At 41.3% G+C, this 19,637-nt stretch overlaps 1 protein-coding gene across 3 annotated transcripts in view; it reads right to left on the reverse strand.

Annotated features, from left to right (window-relative positions):
• Positions 1-19,637, reverse strand: part of LOC135244781 (VPS10 domain-containing receptor SorCS1-like) — a 148,906-nt gene that overhangs the window by 32,741 nt on the left and 96,528 nt on the right. For all 3 annotated transcript variants that reach the window (XR_010327056.1, XM_064317342.1, XM_064317343.1), the window contains exons 6-10: positions 13,372-13,436; positions 10,592-10,710; positions 6,814-6,903; positions 3,957-4,136; positions 2,373-2,519 (exon numbers count right to left, since the gene is read on the reverse strand). Coding sequence is in view for 2 of the 3 variants with exons in the window: in XM_064317342.1 (XP_064173412.1) it covers positions 2,373-2,519; positions 3,957-4,136; positions 6,814-6,903; positions 10,592-10,710; positions 13,372-13,436 (601 nt within the window). In the remaining variant the exon portion in view is untranslated. The remainder of the gene's footprint in view (positions 1-2,372; positions 2,520-3,956; positions 4,137-6,813; positions 6,904-10,591; positions 10,711-13,371; positions 13,437-19,637) is intronic.

Below are 19,637 nucleotides of genomic sequence, written 5' to 3' on the forward strand. Positions count from 1 at the left end.
CAGAAGAATTCATTAGAAGAGAGCTCAGAAACTGGGGATATCGAGTACAGCAGTTTGGAGAGTCTTGACAAAGAAATACTCAGAAATAAACACTGTACAAGGTGGCCAAGGATGACAACTGCAGTTGGTAACAAACATATCCTAAGAGCTGAGAAGAAAAACCCGAAAACAACGGTCAATGACATCACCAGCAGTGTCCAGAAGGCAGGGGTAAAAACATCACAAGCCACTACACACACTGCAAGATGCAATCCTCTCAAAAGCAGCAGTAATCCAAAGGCCAGATCAGAATGTGCTACAAAACAGAGACGAGCCGTAGGAGTTCTGGAACTCTCCTGGAAGTTTTTATGGGCAGAGGGGACCAAAACAAACCTTCACCAAAGCAATGGAAAGACACAAGTGTGGAGAAAGAAAGGAACAGCCCATGACCCAAAGCACCCCCCTCCTCCTCCTGCATCTTCGAAATGTGGAGGAGGTAGTGTCATGGCTTGGGCATGTATGACTGCTTCTGGAACAGGCTCTCTGATCTTTATTGATGATGTAATGGATGATGGCAGCAGTAGGATGAATTTGGAAATGAACTGACAGATTTTGTCTGGCTGTGTACAAAGAAATTCCTCCCAATTCATTGGCCGGCACTACATCCTGCAGCCAGACAATGACCCCAAACACGCTGTCGGTGTCTACGTAACCCAATCATTCATCAATGGGATGAAGTGGAAAGTTCGGGAAAGTTCAGCCATCTGATTTAAATTCAATCGAGCATGTATTTCACTTGCTGAAGACGAGACTGAAGACAGAAATGCTGCTAAACAAAAATCAGCTGAAAACAGCTTCAGTGAAGGCCTGGAAAGGCATTTCCAAAGAAAGTACCAAATGATTGGTGATGTCAGTGGGTCATAGATGCAGTTATTGCATTTAGGGCTACGCAGCCAGATATTAGACTTTATTGCTTTGATTTACTTTTATGCTCATCTTACTTTTACAACGTTGAACACTGGTGGACTTAACACAAAAACAGCTGTTTCTGTAAAATTAAAATGGATACACAGGTAAATGCCATGAAATAAAAGGTGATTGTCTGTAGTTTTGTTTCATATTCATCTTCTGATCTCAAATCCAAGTTCCTCAAGTATGCTGCAAAAACAAAAAAAAATGACTTGACTGTTCCATACTTTTGGAGGGCACTGTATTCTGTAACTTGCATACTTGCAACTAAGACAGGGATTGTAGCTAGTTTATTTATGTATTTCTATTGCTGACATCAGTGTTGTGGTCAATTCCATTGCAATTCTGTCAGTTCACAAAATGGATTGAAGTTCAAGTAATGAATTGAAAAATCTCCATAGCACAGTATGGAGACACGTCTTTCCACGACATGAATTTCAATTATTTCCTGAATTGTCTGAATTGAAATGGAATCGATCCCTACCCTGGTTGACATGCCATAATAGTTGTTTTTATCTCTTGTCATTTTTGCTGTAGCTCTTCTGATGGAGGTCTGCAATGTCCGCAGACCTCCATTATTGTGGCTTTCCTTCAGCTAGCAGCCAATGTAGTCTTGGAAACAGCGTGTGGACTTCAGCCAATCGACGGCTAAAAGAAGCATGGAAGCACACCAAAAACCAGCAGACACAGAACCCATCTAGGATTTGAGTTTGAGATGCATGATTAATTGGATAACAGGTATTATTAATTTACTAGAGCTAAAAAGAGGCTTGCTTTGATGTGAGTTTATGAGACCGGGTCAAATGTGTATGTGAATCCAGTTTTAAAAGCTTCAGCTACAGTCATAAATAACCACATCCAGATATTGGTCTTTGCACACTGGTGCATGCTGATAATAGTGCAGTCTGTGCACTCTGATGTATGCAGATAATAGTGCAATGCAGATAATAGTGCAGCCTGTGCACACTGATGCATGAAGATAATAGTGCAGTCTGTGCACACAGACACATGGAGATGAAGGTGCAGTCTGTGCATGCTGATGCATGAAGATAATGGTGCAGTCTGCACACCGATGCATGCAGATAATGGTGCAGTCTGTGCACAATGATGCATGCAGATAATGGTGCATTCTGTGCACACTGATACATGCAGATAATGGTGCAGTCTGTGCACAATGATGCATGCAGATAATGGTACAGTTCGTACACACAGAAACACACAGATAATGGTACAGTCTGTGCACAATGATGCATACAGATAATGGTTCAGTCTTTGCACTCTTGTGCATGCAGATAATGGTGCATTCTGTGTACACTGATGCATGCAGATAATGGTGCAGTCTGTGTACACTGATGCATGCAGATAACAGTTCAGTCTGTGCACACTGATGCATGCAGATAATGGTGCAGTCTCTACACACTGACCAGCACACAGTTGATGCTGTTTCCTCGCAGGTCTGTCGCAGGAGCTTGCAGCAAATTCCAGTCTCGCCCCTTGTTGTAGGTGATAAAGGTCTTCACTTGGTTATCAAGCTTTTTGTTTGCTAAGAACATTCCTTTTACCCCTGCTACCTGGGAAAAATGGGGGGGAAAAAGCTGAAATATGCATCAGCATTTAATAATTCATTTAGGGCACAGCCCCACTATAAAATCCATTGAGTTGAAAGGCGGGGAGGGGGTGGGGGGAGGTGGCGGGAGGTCATGGGCTTGAAAGTGGCATTGCCTGCGGTTACCGCAAACACCGTGTTAGTCAAACTAAAGCTTAAAACTGTGGCCAGACTCGCATAGTAATGACATGGAAAAAACTGAGGGAATAAATAAAGAAATATATAAATTAATTCATTAAAAAAAACGCAGTTGGTGGACCAGGTGGGGGCAGTCTTTCCTCTGAATCAGAAACTTGTTGGCATAAAACTGCTGTCTTTTGACTGAGGCATTACAGCACATTTCTGGCTTAACGCAGTTATTAAAGATCATATGATGTGCGGTAAAAGGATTAGGGTTAGCTATCGGGTTGTCAGCTACAATATCCTTGTCAAATGAACAATGTGACTGAATATAGCCAGATAAATTCTATGAATGTAGGATTGGACATTGAATCCGATGCATCATGCCCTGGTTGTCAAAGTAAAAAGGAAATGCATTTTCATCTGGCCTAAACTAAACTAAATGATCTCTGCAAAACAATAACAGCTGCATAAAAAGTACTTAGACTTTATAAAACAATCAGTGAATTATTTTTAATCAACTCAATTGCCAGCAGAGCTGCATTACGCAGATAAAATGGCTGAGTTGCATCTTCCGACAACTAATCAGGTCATTTCTGATTAGTCAAAAAAAAATAGTGCGTGATCCTGATTGTACGTTGCACACTATTTGCAGAGAGGAGGAGAAACAGCAAACAAAAAGAAGAAGGGGAAGAAACTTCATGGAGTGTTCTTGATTATTTAATCAATGCACAAACTACCAATAATAAGCAAACAAAACAATGTGGAAAGGAATGTCTTGGTGATGATACACATACTGAGGGACAGTGGTTATTAATGACTGCATATTGAATTAGATCCCTTTGGGTTGGGATAAAATGAGACACACACAAACACCCACACACACACATGCACAGACACACACAAACACACTCAAACACACCAACACACACACACTCATACACACAAACACATACAGACACAAACACACACACAGACACACACTGACACACACATACACGCATACACAAACTCACACACACACACTGACACTCACACACACACGCACACACACACATATAAAAACTTCAGACATCGAGAAGCAGTCTCACACAATCACATTTCCCCCAGAAACTGCACAATGACACTTAGCGTAATCTCAGGTAAAGATGGTCATGTCCCCCTGTATACCCCAGCTCTGTTTCTCAGACAGCGACGCTCATTAGCGGCTGGGTCAGACACCGAGGCGGCGAGGCTAGCGGCCGGCTAGCGCGCGCGCGGCAGGGCCCCCGGTGCTGCATACCTCATACAGATCTATCATCACGTTGCCTTCGGGCCCCATGCTGCTCATCACGTTCTCCAGAGCCAGCGTGAAGAGCACCCCTCCGCTGTCTGACACGTACAGGTTGTAGGTGTCGTTCTGGTTCCACTCCTGCACCGCCGCCACCACGCGGCTCTCGTCCGTGCCGATCACGTGCAAGTCCTGACGAAAAAATAAAAAAATAAATAAATACGTTTCAACCCAGCAGGCGAGTCGGAGAGGCGACGTCGCGGAGAATGTCTGTGAGTGCTGTACAGCTGCCATCTTTTGATGGAAAATATTCTGGGTTTATAAGTGCATCCCAGAAATAAACTGACACCAACAAACCTTCCGTTACGGTATGTGTTCCGAGTTTCACATATGTGGAAGAGTGACTCGCAGGGTTATACATTTCAAAAAACTGACAGCAGACACTTGACAGTTAACTTTTTTTTATCAAAAAGACCTTCGGTCTCCCAGCATATGTTTGAAAAGCTGTTGCGTGGTTTTAATTTTCACGGCACAGAGAAATTATGAATGTTAATACATCCTTTAAAGACTCACTCTTTGAGAGTTTAGACAAGACGGTTCTACAGGGCACAACCCTATTAATCATTGTCATCAAAACTCATTTTCACAAGTCTCCATATATATGGATAATCTATTGCAAAGCATAAATATCTTCTCTTTTTTTGTTTTCGTTACATTAGACTGTCAGCGTACTTGGCACGTAGGAACATTTTCTGTGTTTTTTGCACTTCATCTACTTCAGACTGCATCAGTGGCTTTGATATCTACAAGGGTTACCAAGCCACATTATACTAGAATCACCAAGCTGCTAAAGACCAGAGCAGGATTGAAAAACTCTACAGTTACGATATATAGAAAGACAGAAATGGTTCAGAATTACTAAAGGGAAAGTTATATATGTGATATTTATGTATGTACAAAATGTAACTATTTAATAAAAATAAGAAATAAATGAATAAATAAAGCAAAAACAATAGTTAAGGTCGGCTGTGGCTACACAGACTGTGACAATCGTTTTTTGAAATTCTCAAAATTGTTGGCTGTTTTGCTCGAAGACAGTGATCTTCTCAAGGTCTGTGACTGGCAGGAGGAGCCTCTTCCTTGCTGACAGATAGATAGATACCGATTCCTTTATTGTCATTGCACAGTGTACAACGAAATTAAGTAACAATCCTGATGGTGCATTCACACATAACAAACAGCAATTAAAAATAGAACAGAGTTCAAGCTAAAGTAATTCAGAGTGCTAAATGTATAAATAAAATATTAAATGTATATATTTGCAGTAACCTATAAAACAATAAGCTATAAAACAATACAATACGGTAAGATTAGCAGCTGAGATATTGCACTTCAGGATATTGCACCTTTGCTGAACTGCAGTGGCCCTATGTACAAGTAGTGCAATTAGGAATATATACATACAAAGGTGCAGTCGAAATGTAAACATCTGTACAAAGGTGCAGTTGAAATGTAAACATCTGTGCAGTGTTCTATAAATGTAACTGCAAGTATTGTAGTGCTGATAGTCACACAGGTCCCAAATAGTCAGGGTCGGTGTTTGGCAGTGTTCAGTTCTCGTATGGCTCCGGGGTAGAAGCTGTTCTTAAGTCTGTTTGTCCGTGATATGACGGACCTGAAGCGTCTGCCAGAGGGCAGCAGGTCAAATAGATGATGTCCAGGGTGGGATGGGTATGTTGGCTGCTCTACTGGTGGACGCTGATTGGGTGAACCTGGTTTGATTTTGCTCAGCTGTGTTAATCAGCCACAGGCCTCAAAAGCTGGCCTTTCTCTTTGCTGGTTTGGCTGAGTGCCACTGCATGTGTGAGTTTTGGTAGAGACTACTGGTTCTCTTGAACTGGTAACTAAATCACTAAGCAATAACAAGGCAACAGAAGGCAAATATGAAGTTTGATTTCAAGAAATAAAAAATTAACTGATTCAAGGTTTTTAAAAATTTTTTTTAACTTGTTCATTTTTGGCTGATATCTAAATATCAGTGGACACAGTGTCGTCTTTTGGAATCGCCATTATGATTCCTCAAGCGCCACCCTTTGTTGTAGTTCCCTATAGGACAATAAAAATGGCAGCTTGCACTATGGGGAATGTACAATAACTTACTGCCAGCACTGTGCAACGTTATTAATTCCTTATATTTGACCAATTTCAGGTGAATATCGTTTTTGATCCTTCCACAGCAAAGGTATGTTGTCTTGTGTCAGTGTTAAGCTTGGCTCACGTTTTGCGACAGTTCCAGTCACTGCTCATGAAGGTTGAGACTTAAGGACCGGTCTTGACGATCGGTCCAGCCTAGCCCTCACGATGGTGAGCACACTATGGAACTGAGAACAGATTGTGAGTTTCACATATGAGGAAATGCTAGCCTGATTCTTTAGCAATATCTATTTCTAATGACCGATTTACACTAAGCTCCTCAGTCTGAGTTGGTCTACAATATCAAAAAAATCTTGCCTGGCCCGCCTGGTCAAGGGTCTGGAGTGGAGTGGGGGGGGGGCCCTGTATAATTGGAAGCCTTCACCCTTTCGCACTTGAGGACAATTAGTGCTGACCGACAGCCTGATTGGGCTTGAAATCGGTGGGGTGTATTTTCAGCGAGCGTGAACCAAGCTTTACATTCAACAGGAAGGGTGAGGGCTGGGACTTGGCTGGGAGCAGCTGGAAGATCTGCAGATGTGCACCGCAATCACAGGAACAGATCTGTATTACAATCCCCTCTTTATTCCGGTGCGTGACTCGTGTCCCTTTCCAGAAAAGAACACGTCCGGGAAAGACTCACCGTGCCTCATTGTTTGGGAGCGGGCCGCCTTACCTTGGGGAATGTGTACTTCGGGAGCTTGATGGGCGTGAAAGCGTTCCTTTTGTACGACACGTAGTACACCGGCTGCCCCCTGGCTGACACCTGAGGAATTAATTCAGTTAATCTGCTCAGCTCTTTGTCCAAGGCGCGCGTCTGACATTCGCGCCGAGATCACGAGCGATAATCCTGAGCGTCGCTGGTCTCCACGGAGGCGGTGGATATTCGCCGCCTTCTGAGCTTGATTGCACGGTTGCAGGGGCGCTTCTGTGAGTCTAAGGAAATTGATTTAACAGTGGGGGATTCCTGAAATGCAAATTCTTCTTCTCAAACTTTGAGTGAGCGTTTTGTTTCCTGCCATAACTTTTAGACTGACAGGACTGGAGTGCTCAGATTTACGTAGACACCAGTGTAATATTGTGTAAGTCTTCTCCCCCGTGAAACAAAATGAAGAAAAAAAGTTTTTTAATAGCTAGTGAAAATCCACAGGATCAAAAGGTTTATTAGCACTGACCACAGTTATTAGCACTCTGATAAAAGGCATGCACACTGACTCTTTCACTGAGTGGGAATGTGCAGAACACATCTTGACTGAGTCCAGTAGGGAACAGGCATCGGCTGGACTTCAGTCAGTCAAATAACTAAGACTCTCAGTCTGTACGCATTCCTTTATAGAGAACATTTCATTGCATTTTCCACTTGAGTGAGATTATTTTAAAAGAAAATAAAATCCCTAGACTCCAACATGGAGGCTAGTAGACTGAAAATAAGGACAACCCTGAAGCACGGCCCATTCAAGGTGACCCTATCAGCAAGGTGTAGGCGACAGCAAGCTCTCCTAATCTATCAAATTACAGGTATAATTTGTTTGAATTGCCCTGCCCTTGAGGATCTTTGTGAACAGACTGCAATTTATATGACAGCCATTAAAGACAATCTACACTGTATGTATTTATTGGAAAACAGCTACATGTACTGTTGAAATAATTCATGAAAAGCTTCTGTTAGCATAAATGTAGCAGTCACACCCATGGCTCAAACTGGATGTGAAAATGGAAGGGAAAAATGCCTGTCACACAGAAAGCAAATTTCAGCCTGCACTACGTTTGAGTTTCAGGGGAGCCGGCAAAGAATTTCATTCCAGAACCTTTCCGGAGGTCAAAACGCACAGTTGGCCTGAATCGGTCTCCTGCAATAGGGCAGCAACATCAATCCCCACCGGCGATGGAACTATTAAAAAGCCAAATGTACAGCGCTGACACAGGTGGGAATTGGGAATTGCAGTTTGAAACAGGACTTCATTAACTGATTAGCCCAGGAAATTAATTTGAATAATTAATTTTAATTGTGAGAACAAAATTTAATCAGTGTAATTACTTGATTATTATCTGCCCTATGACAGTATTTGGAGGGGAGAAGAGGGGGGGGGCACCTATTGTACATGTTAATTTGAATTGCTACTTGGATATTATTAAAATTATTAAATATTAAAATTAAATTATTAAATTATTGAATCTGTGTTTTGTAGTTGTCTATGATCATGAAATGCATTTTTGTATGTCGCTTTGGATAAAAGCGTCTGCCAAATAAATGTAATGTAATGTAATGTAAATCCATGTAAGAGGGGAGTTAATGACCATGTCCAAAACTGACAGTGACTTGCAGTTGTACTCGGTTTCTGTTCATGCTGACAGATGTGAATCATTTGCAGTGTTGAGAGATTTAATTAAAATGGTGCTCATTATTGCTGAACAAAGTAAATGCAAACCTAAGCTTTAAATCGGTGGCAATGTGGGAAAAACTGCATTGCTGCTTGATTGGACGCAGGAGTCGGAGGGCTCTTTTGTAGGACTACAATTTCAGGCACTGAGTTACTCAAGCAGTGCAGTCTGGGTAGGAAACTGCCCAGGTCACAGTTCCCAGAATCCTCCAGCAGGAAAAGGACCTTAACCAGCTAATTTCTCTGTGGTAGGTCAGGTGATTGGGAAGCATCAGTCAGAGTAGTCTGCATTAATGGGGTACATAAGTTTCTTGATGGACTTTCTAGAGGAGTAATGGGACTTTGAAAGGCTTTACCATTTGGGTAACTTTGCTTGACCTTGGGTATGTTTGACTTAACTCGTTTCCTTATTTTGTGCTAGCTATAGTGCTGTCTACAGTTGCATACTTGCGGTTCTTAATTGCTTGTCTCATTTCATACTGTAAACGACAATAGTTCCTTAATTCAGTCACAGTAGCATCCCCAAAACCTGCATGTGTATTAATTATAGCCATGAATAAGCATTAATCTTCAATTACAGGACATTAATGAACTTTAATACAGATTAAAGCCGGACACCCACCGCACGTGTATCGACCGCGAGCGTATTACGCGCGTAACTGAAGCGTAGTTGAAGTACTGTTATTACAACGGCAGTGGGCGACGTCGTCTCCACCAGATGCGAACGCGTCGCTAACCGGCTGCGAAGCTCGCGCGACACAAGCGAACTGAAGCATAGTTTTTCGCTTCTGTTCTATTTTTTTGGCTTGTCGCGCGTCACAATGGCCTGTTTATACACAGAAATATGCTCTAAAATGCTAGGTATACATGTTCTGATTTATATTTCATCCTTATATTACTGGGGGTGTGTCCCTAGTTCCCTCTTGCAGTAGTGGAGAACATGATAAAACCAGATAAACACCAGATATTTTATAAGCAGCTAAAAAATACAAGCCTTTTCATTTTTGTATTGTCCTTGCAGAAAAAGAAAAAAACTGGAACCTGGGGAAAAGGCTAACTTAGTTTCGCTATCTTATTTTGTGGAGGGGGTGGGGTAAATTTGAAAATACACCACAGAAAGACGTAGCCTATTGAATGATGTAGAAGTGAATGCACCGAGCAGCGGTTTGTTAGCTCGAGTGTTGGAAGGTAGTTTTTAACCAACCGTTGCTCAGTCTATTTGACTTCTCAGATGTCTTCGTTCGCCGTGCTTTCAAAAAGGGCTTGTTAATAAAAATCAGATAATCCACAGAGCTTTAAAAAATCAGATTATTTAGTGGTCTTGCCGATGAAAATGCACCTATTTTATAAATGGAGTTGTAAGCAAGCCTGTATTGCACTTGTACTTCAAAGCTTACGGTGTTCATGGCGTTGTGGTGTTCATATCCCTTCAAGATTAAACTGTTACGCTATCTTTTTGATGATTAGCTGATTTTACTAAATCTGATCCTATACACGTTTTGACGTGAATGACAAGACGACACGGGAATTCCCAATGGTTGATTACGGATTATTTATTATTATTATGATCATTACATATTCTTCATGAAATTGGCACGCTTGTTAACAAAGCAAATACATTAATACAGTTTGAGATTGATTATTATGCAGGCTATGTTGCGATTTAAGCTTATGGTAATTCTTGAAAGCGTTTACTTTCTCACGTATTTACTTGAGTTAACGAAATATTACCAAATTAACAAACTGAAAAAGGTCTCTCACCAAGTATTCACTTAACCCATAATCAACAGTCGTGAACAAACGTGAAATACACGTAAGCCCACTGCAGACTGCGAGAGGTACTAGGAATATAGAACTTTAAGCAAGCCTTTGTGCGACACAAACGGAACCAGTGTAGACACGCTACGCGCCGCGCCGTGCTGCTTCGCCGTGCTGCTTACGCGCCGCTTACGCTACGCGTGCGGTGGGTGCCCGGCGTAAGAAATAATACCAAACGTAATTTCTAATAATTTAATCAAATTGCTTTCCTTTAGTGTACTTCATGCTTTTGTATGTAGTGCCTGCAGTGCGTACCTGTACAAATGCGTACTCATCCTGCACCACCAGGGAATTGGGGTCGATGTACCCGGGAAATGGCTTCCCTTTGTTAGCTTCTGTGCAGTTCTGAACCTTGCAGGTAACGTATTGGGATTCTGCAACAGACATGGAGTGAATGATCATATTAGCAATGAGGAGGCGCAGCAGGCTGACATTCAATCAGGCCTCGCCTCATTTGCATCACTGAGCGGCCCGCGGAGAAGCGGCGGTCCAGAAAAGGCCGATTGCTTTCCTTCCCCTCAATCACGGCCGAGCGCGGAAGCGTCCTAGCACGTTAGCCTCAGCTAGCGACGCGAGCTTCCCCAGAGGGATCCGATCGATAGCGATAGCCACATATTGGGCTCTTGCGCTGGACACAGCTGCCTCCAGCCCTAATACACTCTTTTTCATCACAATTATGTTGTCCAGACAACAGAATGGGTCTGCGTGAGCTCTGCTAAGCAGCCCAAGCATTCCTTGACTCATTTCTAATAAATATTTAATACGTAGCAGAGAAGTGATGTAGATTAATGCACAGAAAATGAAATGTAATCAATCCTGTTCTGGATTAAAGCGTGATATTTGGGGTGGGAGGGGGGAGGCAACAAATCAACAGATCAATTTTGACTGAAATGCAACTTTTGTTTTCAAAAACTTACTTACTTTTATACATCTAGCAAAATACACAAGGCAGTAGCCTCAATCCCCCTCACCCCATCAAACAGCCTCCCCCTCCATAAATATGTCCCAGTGAAAGCTATCTGTATCCACTTATGCTGCCTTATACAACATGCTACAAACAATGGGTCGGTAACAATGACCAATGAAATGAGGTGTTTATAAATTATTTTTTTACAATGGAGGACAGACAGTTTTGAGGGGACACTTGCCGACTGGTACACTTGCACAATGGATTGTATTGTAAAAATCAAGTCCATGAATGATGCCATAAATGCTCTAAATTACCTCCTAAACTATAATGGACTGGGACAATGGATTATGACAATCAAATCTTGAAAATGCATCAAAAGAGTCTACACTCTAAATTCCCTCCTCAAATCTACCACAGAGCTCAAAGCGTAGGCACCAGATATTATATAAAATGAAATACACTAGTTAAATTTAAAAGAAAATGTATAAAATATAATTTTATTGAAATAAAGGCAAGAACTAAGCCCTAAAAGATAAAATCGCTTAATCTTTTTGCCCAGCTTTTTTCTAGGTAGGAGCTAAGCTGGCTAGTGCTGTGTATCTGCAGCCATTGATAGTGCCAACACTGTTAGCATGCAGCTCATATTGTCGAATATCCTTGTACTTTGTTAGCTTTGGAAAGAATCCTCCAACTTCAATCACCTCTGGCTCAAACCTGAATGACTGTATTGCAGTTTCAGAATCAGTGATTATGTCTTCTAACGACTCATCTGAGTCAGCCATCTGAGTCACTTTGATTCAGAAACAATAATGCCATCTTTGCAACCTAAAGGTATAATAGGAAAGCTGTTTGTCTTCCACATATTACATCACACATCACAGAAGTAATTTTCTGACGTAACTTTGGGTGTTTCCATAAGGAGTAATCAATTTGTCAAATTTGAAGCCATACTAACAACTATTTCAGCTTAATTCAATGAAATACCTCTAGACTAAAATTAATTGGTCTAACATCTTTGAGGGATGCCGTTATGTGGTGCTTACCCTTTAACACACTTCACCTTTTGAGCATCCATTATGGCTCACCAGAGAAAGAGATGTCTTATAAAAATCCCATAGTGCACTTTAAGCACCCATTTTACCCTTTAAATCCTACAGAATATACATTTGTGTTGCCTTGTGGAATATCATTAAAACTGTCACCGGAATTTCACCGGAGGTCCCGTTTAGTTTCATCTCAATTTTATGAGACCCGTTCTAGATAGGCACTTACAACACAGGTCTTTGCTTGACTAATACAGGTGTGGTCACAGCTATAAAACATAAACGGTGGAATAAATGAGATCATGCTGACCTGTTCATGAACTGAAATGCACTCTGCTGGGACAGTCCGTTCCCATCTCGACAGGAGAACACACTGATGCAGTGTTAACTTATATCCCCCTACAGCCAATACCACCGACTTTGGAAATCTGACAAAATACGTTTTATACATGATGTGCATACAAAATAGAGTAACCATACTGTAAATGGTTCATATAACTGATGGTAGTCATCAAGCTGTACCTCCAGGCCAACCAAGATACATTTGCACTTCACTTTTATGTCTTATGTTATGTATAGGAGGAAAAGTTACCAGTTTGGCAAAAGGCTACAGCATTAATTCTGCTCTGACAGTCTGAGTACACTCTGGCCGTAGTGCACTCATAAAAACTCTCTAAGTGTTGATTTAACTCTGAACATTTTACTGTGTACTTTACCCAGCTCAGGTGTACATATGTAGCCTTGCGCACCACTTTCTTAATGTGTCAACCACTGCCTAAAATTTACAACAAATCCCTTGAAGCACATTACCAATCCACAGTATGCTGTATTTAGATGAAGCACTGTTCCTGTGGATTAAATATTAATCTAATCAGATTAAAAAATGAAATGTATGCATGCATTTCAGTGTCCACACTGAAACGTATTGTTATACATTACTATTCAAAATGCATTATGATGGCACAGGTGCAGACCATTCACTTTTGTATGCATGTCAAAACTCAGGCCAAATCACCAGCTGCATACTTGCATAGTTTCAACCTCACTTGCCATGGAGTGAAACCCAGAAGCAGACCACTTACGTCCTTCAGAAATCCTGGTTTCCAGGTGAATTAAGCCAGGCTCGCTGTCCAATCCCATTTTAGACCTAAAGGCAAACAGAGATGTAAAAAAGCTTTACCGTCCTACAGTGATGTGTGAACCCATGCATATATTAAATTCAGACACAATGCCAAAGTGTTGAAGGGAGGAAGAAACGCTTCCATTTCTTACATGTAAATATATTATTGGTAACAATATTCAATATTTGGTGTGGATTTGATTAGAGCAAAATCACAACATCTTCCCAACCACCTTGAAAAGGAAAAGGAAATTAATTGAAAGTACAGTATAGGAAATTTGATTAGTGGAGTTTGAAACTGAAAAATGAGAGATGTATAATGAGAAACTCAAAGGGTTTTTGTATTTGTGAGGATATTTCAAGTTAGTTACTGCAGGTAAAACAGTTGGTCTCCGTTGCCAGGTCAAATAATTTTCCAGAAAGAGTTGCAACTTAATTTCTTTATCACTGAGTTTCTTTTTGGTGATTTTTGGCAACTTCACATTTGATCTATTTCCATTCTTTTCCCCATAATTTTATATACACTTACCATACTCAATCTGCATTTAGTAACATACTAAAATAAATTCACTAGCACACTAAGGCAAACTTGACAGAATTTAATTCCATAACAAAAGTGCAATGATGACAACTCCACAAGATGGTTCCATTGGGTAGCAAACTTGTTTTGGCTGTATTACGTAGCAGGAAAGCATTTTATCCAGAAAGCTCTAGCTAACATTGAAATATTTAACCCCATGTGCTATTTGTTACTGCTATTTATTCGGTTTTATTTAACAAGTAAATCAACTGAACTCAGCTGATGTAGGGGATGATTGGATCCTTTCTGTTTTGTTCCTTGGATTTCCTTTTGCATAATGAAGGCGAAGCAATGTAAAAGGTTATGTCTTCTCTTCTCACTATGTTACAAATTATGTTAATATTACACTTAGGGCCTGCTTTTCTAAGACCTTTACCATGTCAAAACCTTTTAGCATCAACAAAAAAAAATAACATGTCCAATAACTGATCATGGTATTTGTTCTGCACCAATCATTGGTCGTGTTATTGGTTTTGCATGTTCTAAAAGGTTTTGCACCTGCTAAAGTAAATCAGGCCCTTAGTAGTTATAAATGGGCTCTGTGCCACACTGCTGATACAGCATGTTTGTATTCCTGAGAACACCTCTTCCTTACTGCTTGTCACTCTGGATAAGGGTGTCTGCCAGGTGACTGTAATGTAGGCAGCCAACTGTAGAAATCCAGCTTAGTGGGATTGGTCCAGGACACTGGGGTTAACCCACCTATTCTTTCAGAGAGCCATATTAGGGGGGGTCATAGGATCTTTTAATGACCACAATGATTCAGCATTTCAGTTTAGTCTCATCCAAAAGTATGGACCCTTCTACAACTGTGCCCCCACTCCTGTTCGGGGACTTTACATGTTTGCTTGTTCCAGAGGGAACAGTGCCCCCTACTGGTCTGCCAACCCCAGTCCCAGCCACAAATCCATCCAAGAACAAGCACACACCTCCTTGGATTCAGCACTGACATGATGTATGCACATAATGCTTTTTATCATAGTCGTGTGGCACTTCTGAAGAACTGCAGTGTGTGTGTGTGTGTGCGTGTGTGCATATGTGAACTTGTAATACTATCTTTGTGAGAACCAAATGTCCTCACAAGGATAGAAAGATGAGGAAAATTACGCAAGGTGGGGACCTTTTGCTGGTCCTCACAAGTTCAAGGGGCTGTTTTAGGGTTAGGACTTAAGGTTAGGGTTGGGGTTACAATTAGGTTTAGGTTAGGGTTAAGGTTAGGCATGTAGTGGTTAGGGTTAGAGTTTACGAAATGAATGTAGTCAATGGGAAGTCCTCACAAGTATAGCAGTACGGGACTGTGTGTGTTAAGTGTACAGTCTGATCTGAGAGAAGCTACGTAAGTTCTCTAATTCAGCTTGTCTCATTGGTCCACTGACTTTGATGTAATGTAGCAAGCTACAGTAGCATGATGCAATTGGGTACTACAGGGTGGAAATAAAACATCTTTTTATATGAACATCTTTTTTGACATCACACCTTTTTTAAAGCAGATACAAATGAACAGTGCCAGCAGGTAACTGTACCTTCCCCTCTGCACTTTGATCAGAGGTGAATGAGTCTGTATGTGCTTGAATGGCCATCCGTATGTATTGTCATGTATGTTCCCTTTTGTCATGTATCAACCAGGATGTCAAACAACCAAACGACTACTTGCAGATCTACAGAATAAATCATGGCATACATATGAAAGGGTTTTCATAAAAAAAGTTTTTTGTTTTTTTTTAAGGAAGCCTGATTTCGTGCATCGGTCTGTAACAAAAGCCACAAGCTCACTCTGCCTCAACCTAATTGCTTTGCAGCCCGGTTTCTTTCAGTGGCTTAGTCTCCAACTGGGATTTGAGCTCGTAGCTCCCCAGCTCCAGCAGCCCACATCCCTTTTAATAAACGGCATACATGCGCTAAGGAAGCGAGCCTCTGGGCTCTCACTCCGCAGCTCGTTACCAGTTTGACAGCTCTCCCAGAATCGCTGGAGTACGGCTTTTTAAGAAGTTCAGCCTGGGATGTTATAAATGACTGAGCCTGACAGTTTCCCTCCGTCAGACATGAGACCAGCGTAAAGCTGAGCGAGTACAAAGGAGAGAAACCAGAGAACACGGGGAGTGCATTCTCAAGGAATAAAAAGACAAGGGCTTTTCTTTTTTCTTTTTTTTTCTTTTGCTGATGTTATACATTCTGTATTTTCGATTTCAAGACCCAGGGACACGGCCATGTCTACCTAAGCTGAGCTGTACTGAAGAACACCAGGGGAACGCGACGCCAAGGGAAGCTGGCAAAAATGCACAATTACTTCACCTTCGACAATCACACTGCGATTTAGTGAGGCGCGTGACCAAACTGCCACTCGTGGAAAGCGGATTAGGGTTTTCATTTTTACCGAAACTGCGGGGGCATACAGTCTGCAGTTGAGACTGCAGCTGCCGCTAATTCGTTTGTAATATTCATTCCGTTCGCTCACACTCCCATTAGCATGACAAGATCCAGCGCCCTGATCTTGATAAGAATTCATTTAAGACTCCCGCGGAAAATGTCATCCCGCGTGTGTCTGGCAGAATAAGAGTTAGATATTATTGTGCGGCTGCAAATTAGCATTTCGGATTTGATCTCATTAAGCTTGGAAAAATACAGCAAATGTTTTCTGTCATTTGCTTTCAAATGATCACAAGTTATTGTCGAAGTTTAAATCTTAATTATATTCTTAAAGTCATTACGGCATACACAAGGGGTGGCTTTAACACAGTGGTCTCAAACTCAGTGCCATGGGGGGGCGTGTGTATGCTGGTTTTTATTCCAGCCTCAGATATTGATTATATAATTAGTTCAATAATTTGCTGAATTAGGGATGCAGGTTTGCACATAATGGTGACCCAACGTCTATGGTGACCCGCATTTTCTAAATAAAAACTTGCTTATATTCTGTGCTTCAATGCAATTAAAGGCATATGGCTGAATGAGTAATTGGACTCAATTAAGGCAGCATTAATTGGTTGGAATGAAAACCTGCATACACACAGCCCTCCATGGCAACGAGTTTGAGACCACTGCTTTAGGACAAAAGCATACACATTTTGCCCTTGTGTTCTGAAAAGGTCCTCTCAGTATTTCACAGATTGCAGGCTGGGTGCATCTGAACAAATGATTAACGCAGAAACAAATCTCTCCTGTGCTTTCAGTTTAGACTAATTACCGTTTTTACTGAACAATACGCCTGTAGTTTGCCATTGTGTATCGATAACGCTACACAATGGCAAACGACTAGCTGCAGTATGTGTGTTGACAGAAAGATCAACATGGCGCAATACATGGTTGTTTTCAATGTATAAAAATGCAAAGTTACTCATGCGTACAAAGCACTGTCATTAATTAAAACTTGCAAAATCTAGGCCTGCCATTAAAAGTATCTATCAAAATGAAAGTGTGAAATGCCAATACCTTTTATAGTGGAAATAATCTCCAATTCCGCTGTTACACTTAAAAATGGTAAAAATGGATACACTAAATATTTGAACAACTGTCTGTATCCAGTGGTTGGGTGTATTCAAAGCATTAATGAAATGGGTGGTGGTGGTGGTGTTTATTTTGTTTAGGAAATTGTGTATGCGAAAATTGAACTGTTGAACTTATTTTGGCTGAACTTTATCTGACCAACAAATATACAGAACAGTAATAGGGAAAAGATATGTCTGGATAGGTTTGTAAGATTCAATTTTTATTTAATTGGCCTAAATATTTTGAATTTTTATTTATTCAGTATCCTGCAAGCAATTGGGTACTTTTAAGATCCAAAGTTATTATTGGATGCAACTAAATGATGCAACTAAATGTCTAATGGGGAGAGCATTTGTGATGCAACTGCCAGGAAAAAGAAGGGAATGAAAGACAAAATCCCCCTAAGTTTGGGGCTTTATTGTGTGGAGGTGTGAAGTTGTTTGTGAATTCAGTGTGTTTAGATGATGTCAGAAAGTACAAAGGTAAGGGCTGAGAGTCTCTGGTCATTGTGGTTATTTCTGTAGAGAACCCTGAAAAGTGCCAAACTCTCTGTGTTGTATAGGTATGGGGCATGCCGCCCCACCAAGGCATAACATGGTGGATGGCATACCTGCCACTCAAGTGAGAACCCCACCTGTAATCACAAGGCTCTGTCACAGCTGCTTTGAAAAGGAAGAGCTGGATAACTGACTGGTGAGTCATGGACTCCAGGCAGCGGACGTGAACTCTCGCATTAATTTTGGAATAATATGGAGCTGAGCAGAAACAGACATTTCCGTCAAAGTCACAGCTCTCCTTCACATGGTGAGAGTGGTGGGAGAGAGAAGGACTAGCAAGTTTAAGTGGCCAGAGTTGACACAACAAATAGCTATTAAGGCTAACTGGATATTTTTATGCCAGAAGACAAAGACAGAAAAGGATTACTACACTGGCTACTTGGCTACACTGGGAAATGGTACAGTCTAAAACCACTACAGAGGTCCCAGTGGTGTGAACTAATGGGTCAGCTGCACCAGGGCTAGCCCCGGCCTGGTTACCCAACTGCATCAATACAGCTATGGGCAGCGTCTCGCCATCACATAGCGATGACTCCGGCTAGGCTAGTAAGCTAATCATGCAAGGCTGGAGATGCACAGACTGAGACAACAAGCTTCACACAAACAAATATGAACAGCTCTCAGTACTTAGGTGAGTGTTTAACTAATGCTCTGCACTAATGGAAGAGTATGCTCAGACCCAAAAAAAACTGTTATAGTCCAGGACATACAGTATACGTATCTGGCTGTGCAGAGGTTACAGCATAACAATTGCAGCATAATGGTGTATTTGGTTTACATGCAGAGGTACCCACGTAAATGTATTGCCTAATATACAGCATAGAATTAAGATGTGTATCTACTGGTCACTTGTTTGGAACATAACTACTTTTATTCAGTAAGTGACACTTGCTGGACTAGGCCTACTAATCAACTCACAGACAACTTTTAATTTTAGTGGCATCACTTAAATTAAAATGGTACAATACATCAGCATTTTACCCGTCTTAATTGTGCCAAATGCTTAGGTAATAAACAGACACTTTGTGCCATAATTACAATGTGCCATAAACAGTAACATTAAATAAAATATATATGTGGTGTGTGTGTGTGTGTGTGTGTGTTTGTGTGTAGTTGTGTGTGTGTGTGTGTATATACCAAATAATAATAAACAAACGTCAAGAAAAATAATTGAGCATTTGGTCAGCATTTATGAATGACGGCACTCCAACATCAAAAAAGGCAAAACAAAAGTAAATTGTTCTCATGTCGTTCCCTTTAGAGTAAATCTCCCTCAGAGGCCAGGTACCTCTGAGGACCTTACTGTATATCTGGGCCTCTTAGTCCTTTTGCCCTGACTACACCACATCCCCACAGCCTCCATGGCATCAAAGTCATCTAAGCCAGGCCTGCATTGCTTATCTGAACAAGCTCCTCTGCTGTTTCCACATGCAGGGGCCCCCATATCTGATTTAATCCTCTCCTATGCTGAACATTTCCTTTCACAAACCGCAGAGGACGCGCGAAGGACTAGCATAATGTGCGCATGATACAAGAGGACCAACAAAGAATGGAGAAAGAAATGTAAGCCTTGCGGATTTATCGTGAAGTCCAGATTCACAGCAA

Source organism: Anguilla rostrata, chromosome 18, assembly GCF_018555375.3.
Source record: "Anguilla rostrata isolate EN2019 chromosome 18, ASM1855537v3, whole genome shotgun sequence".
NCBI lineage: Eukaryota > Metazoa > Chordata > Actinopteri > Anguilliformes > Anguillidae > Anguilla > Anguilla rostrata.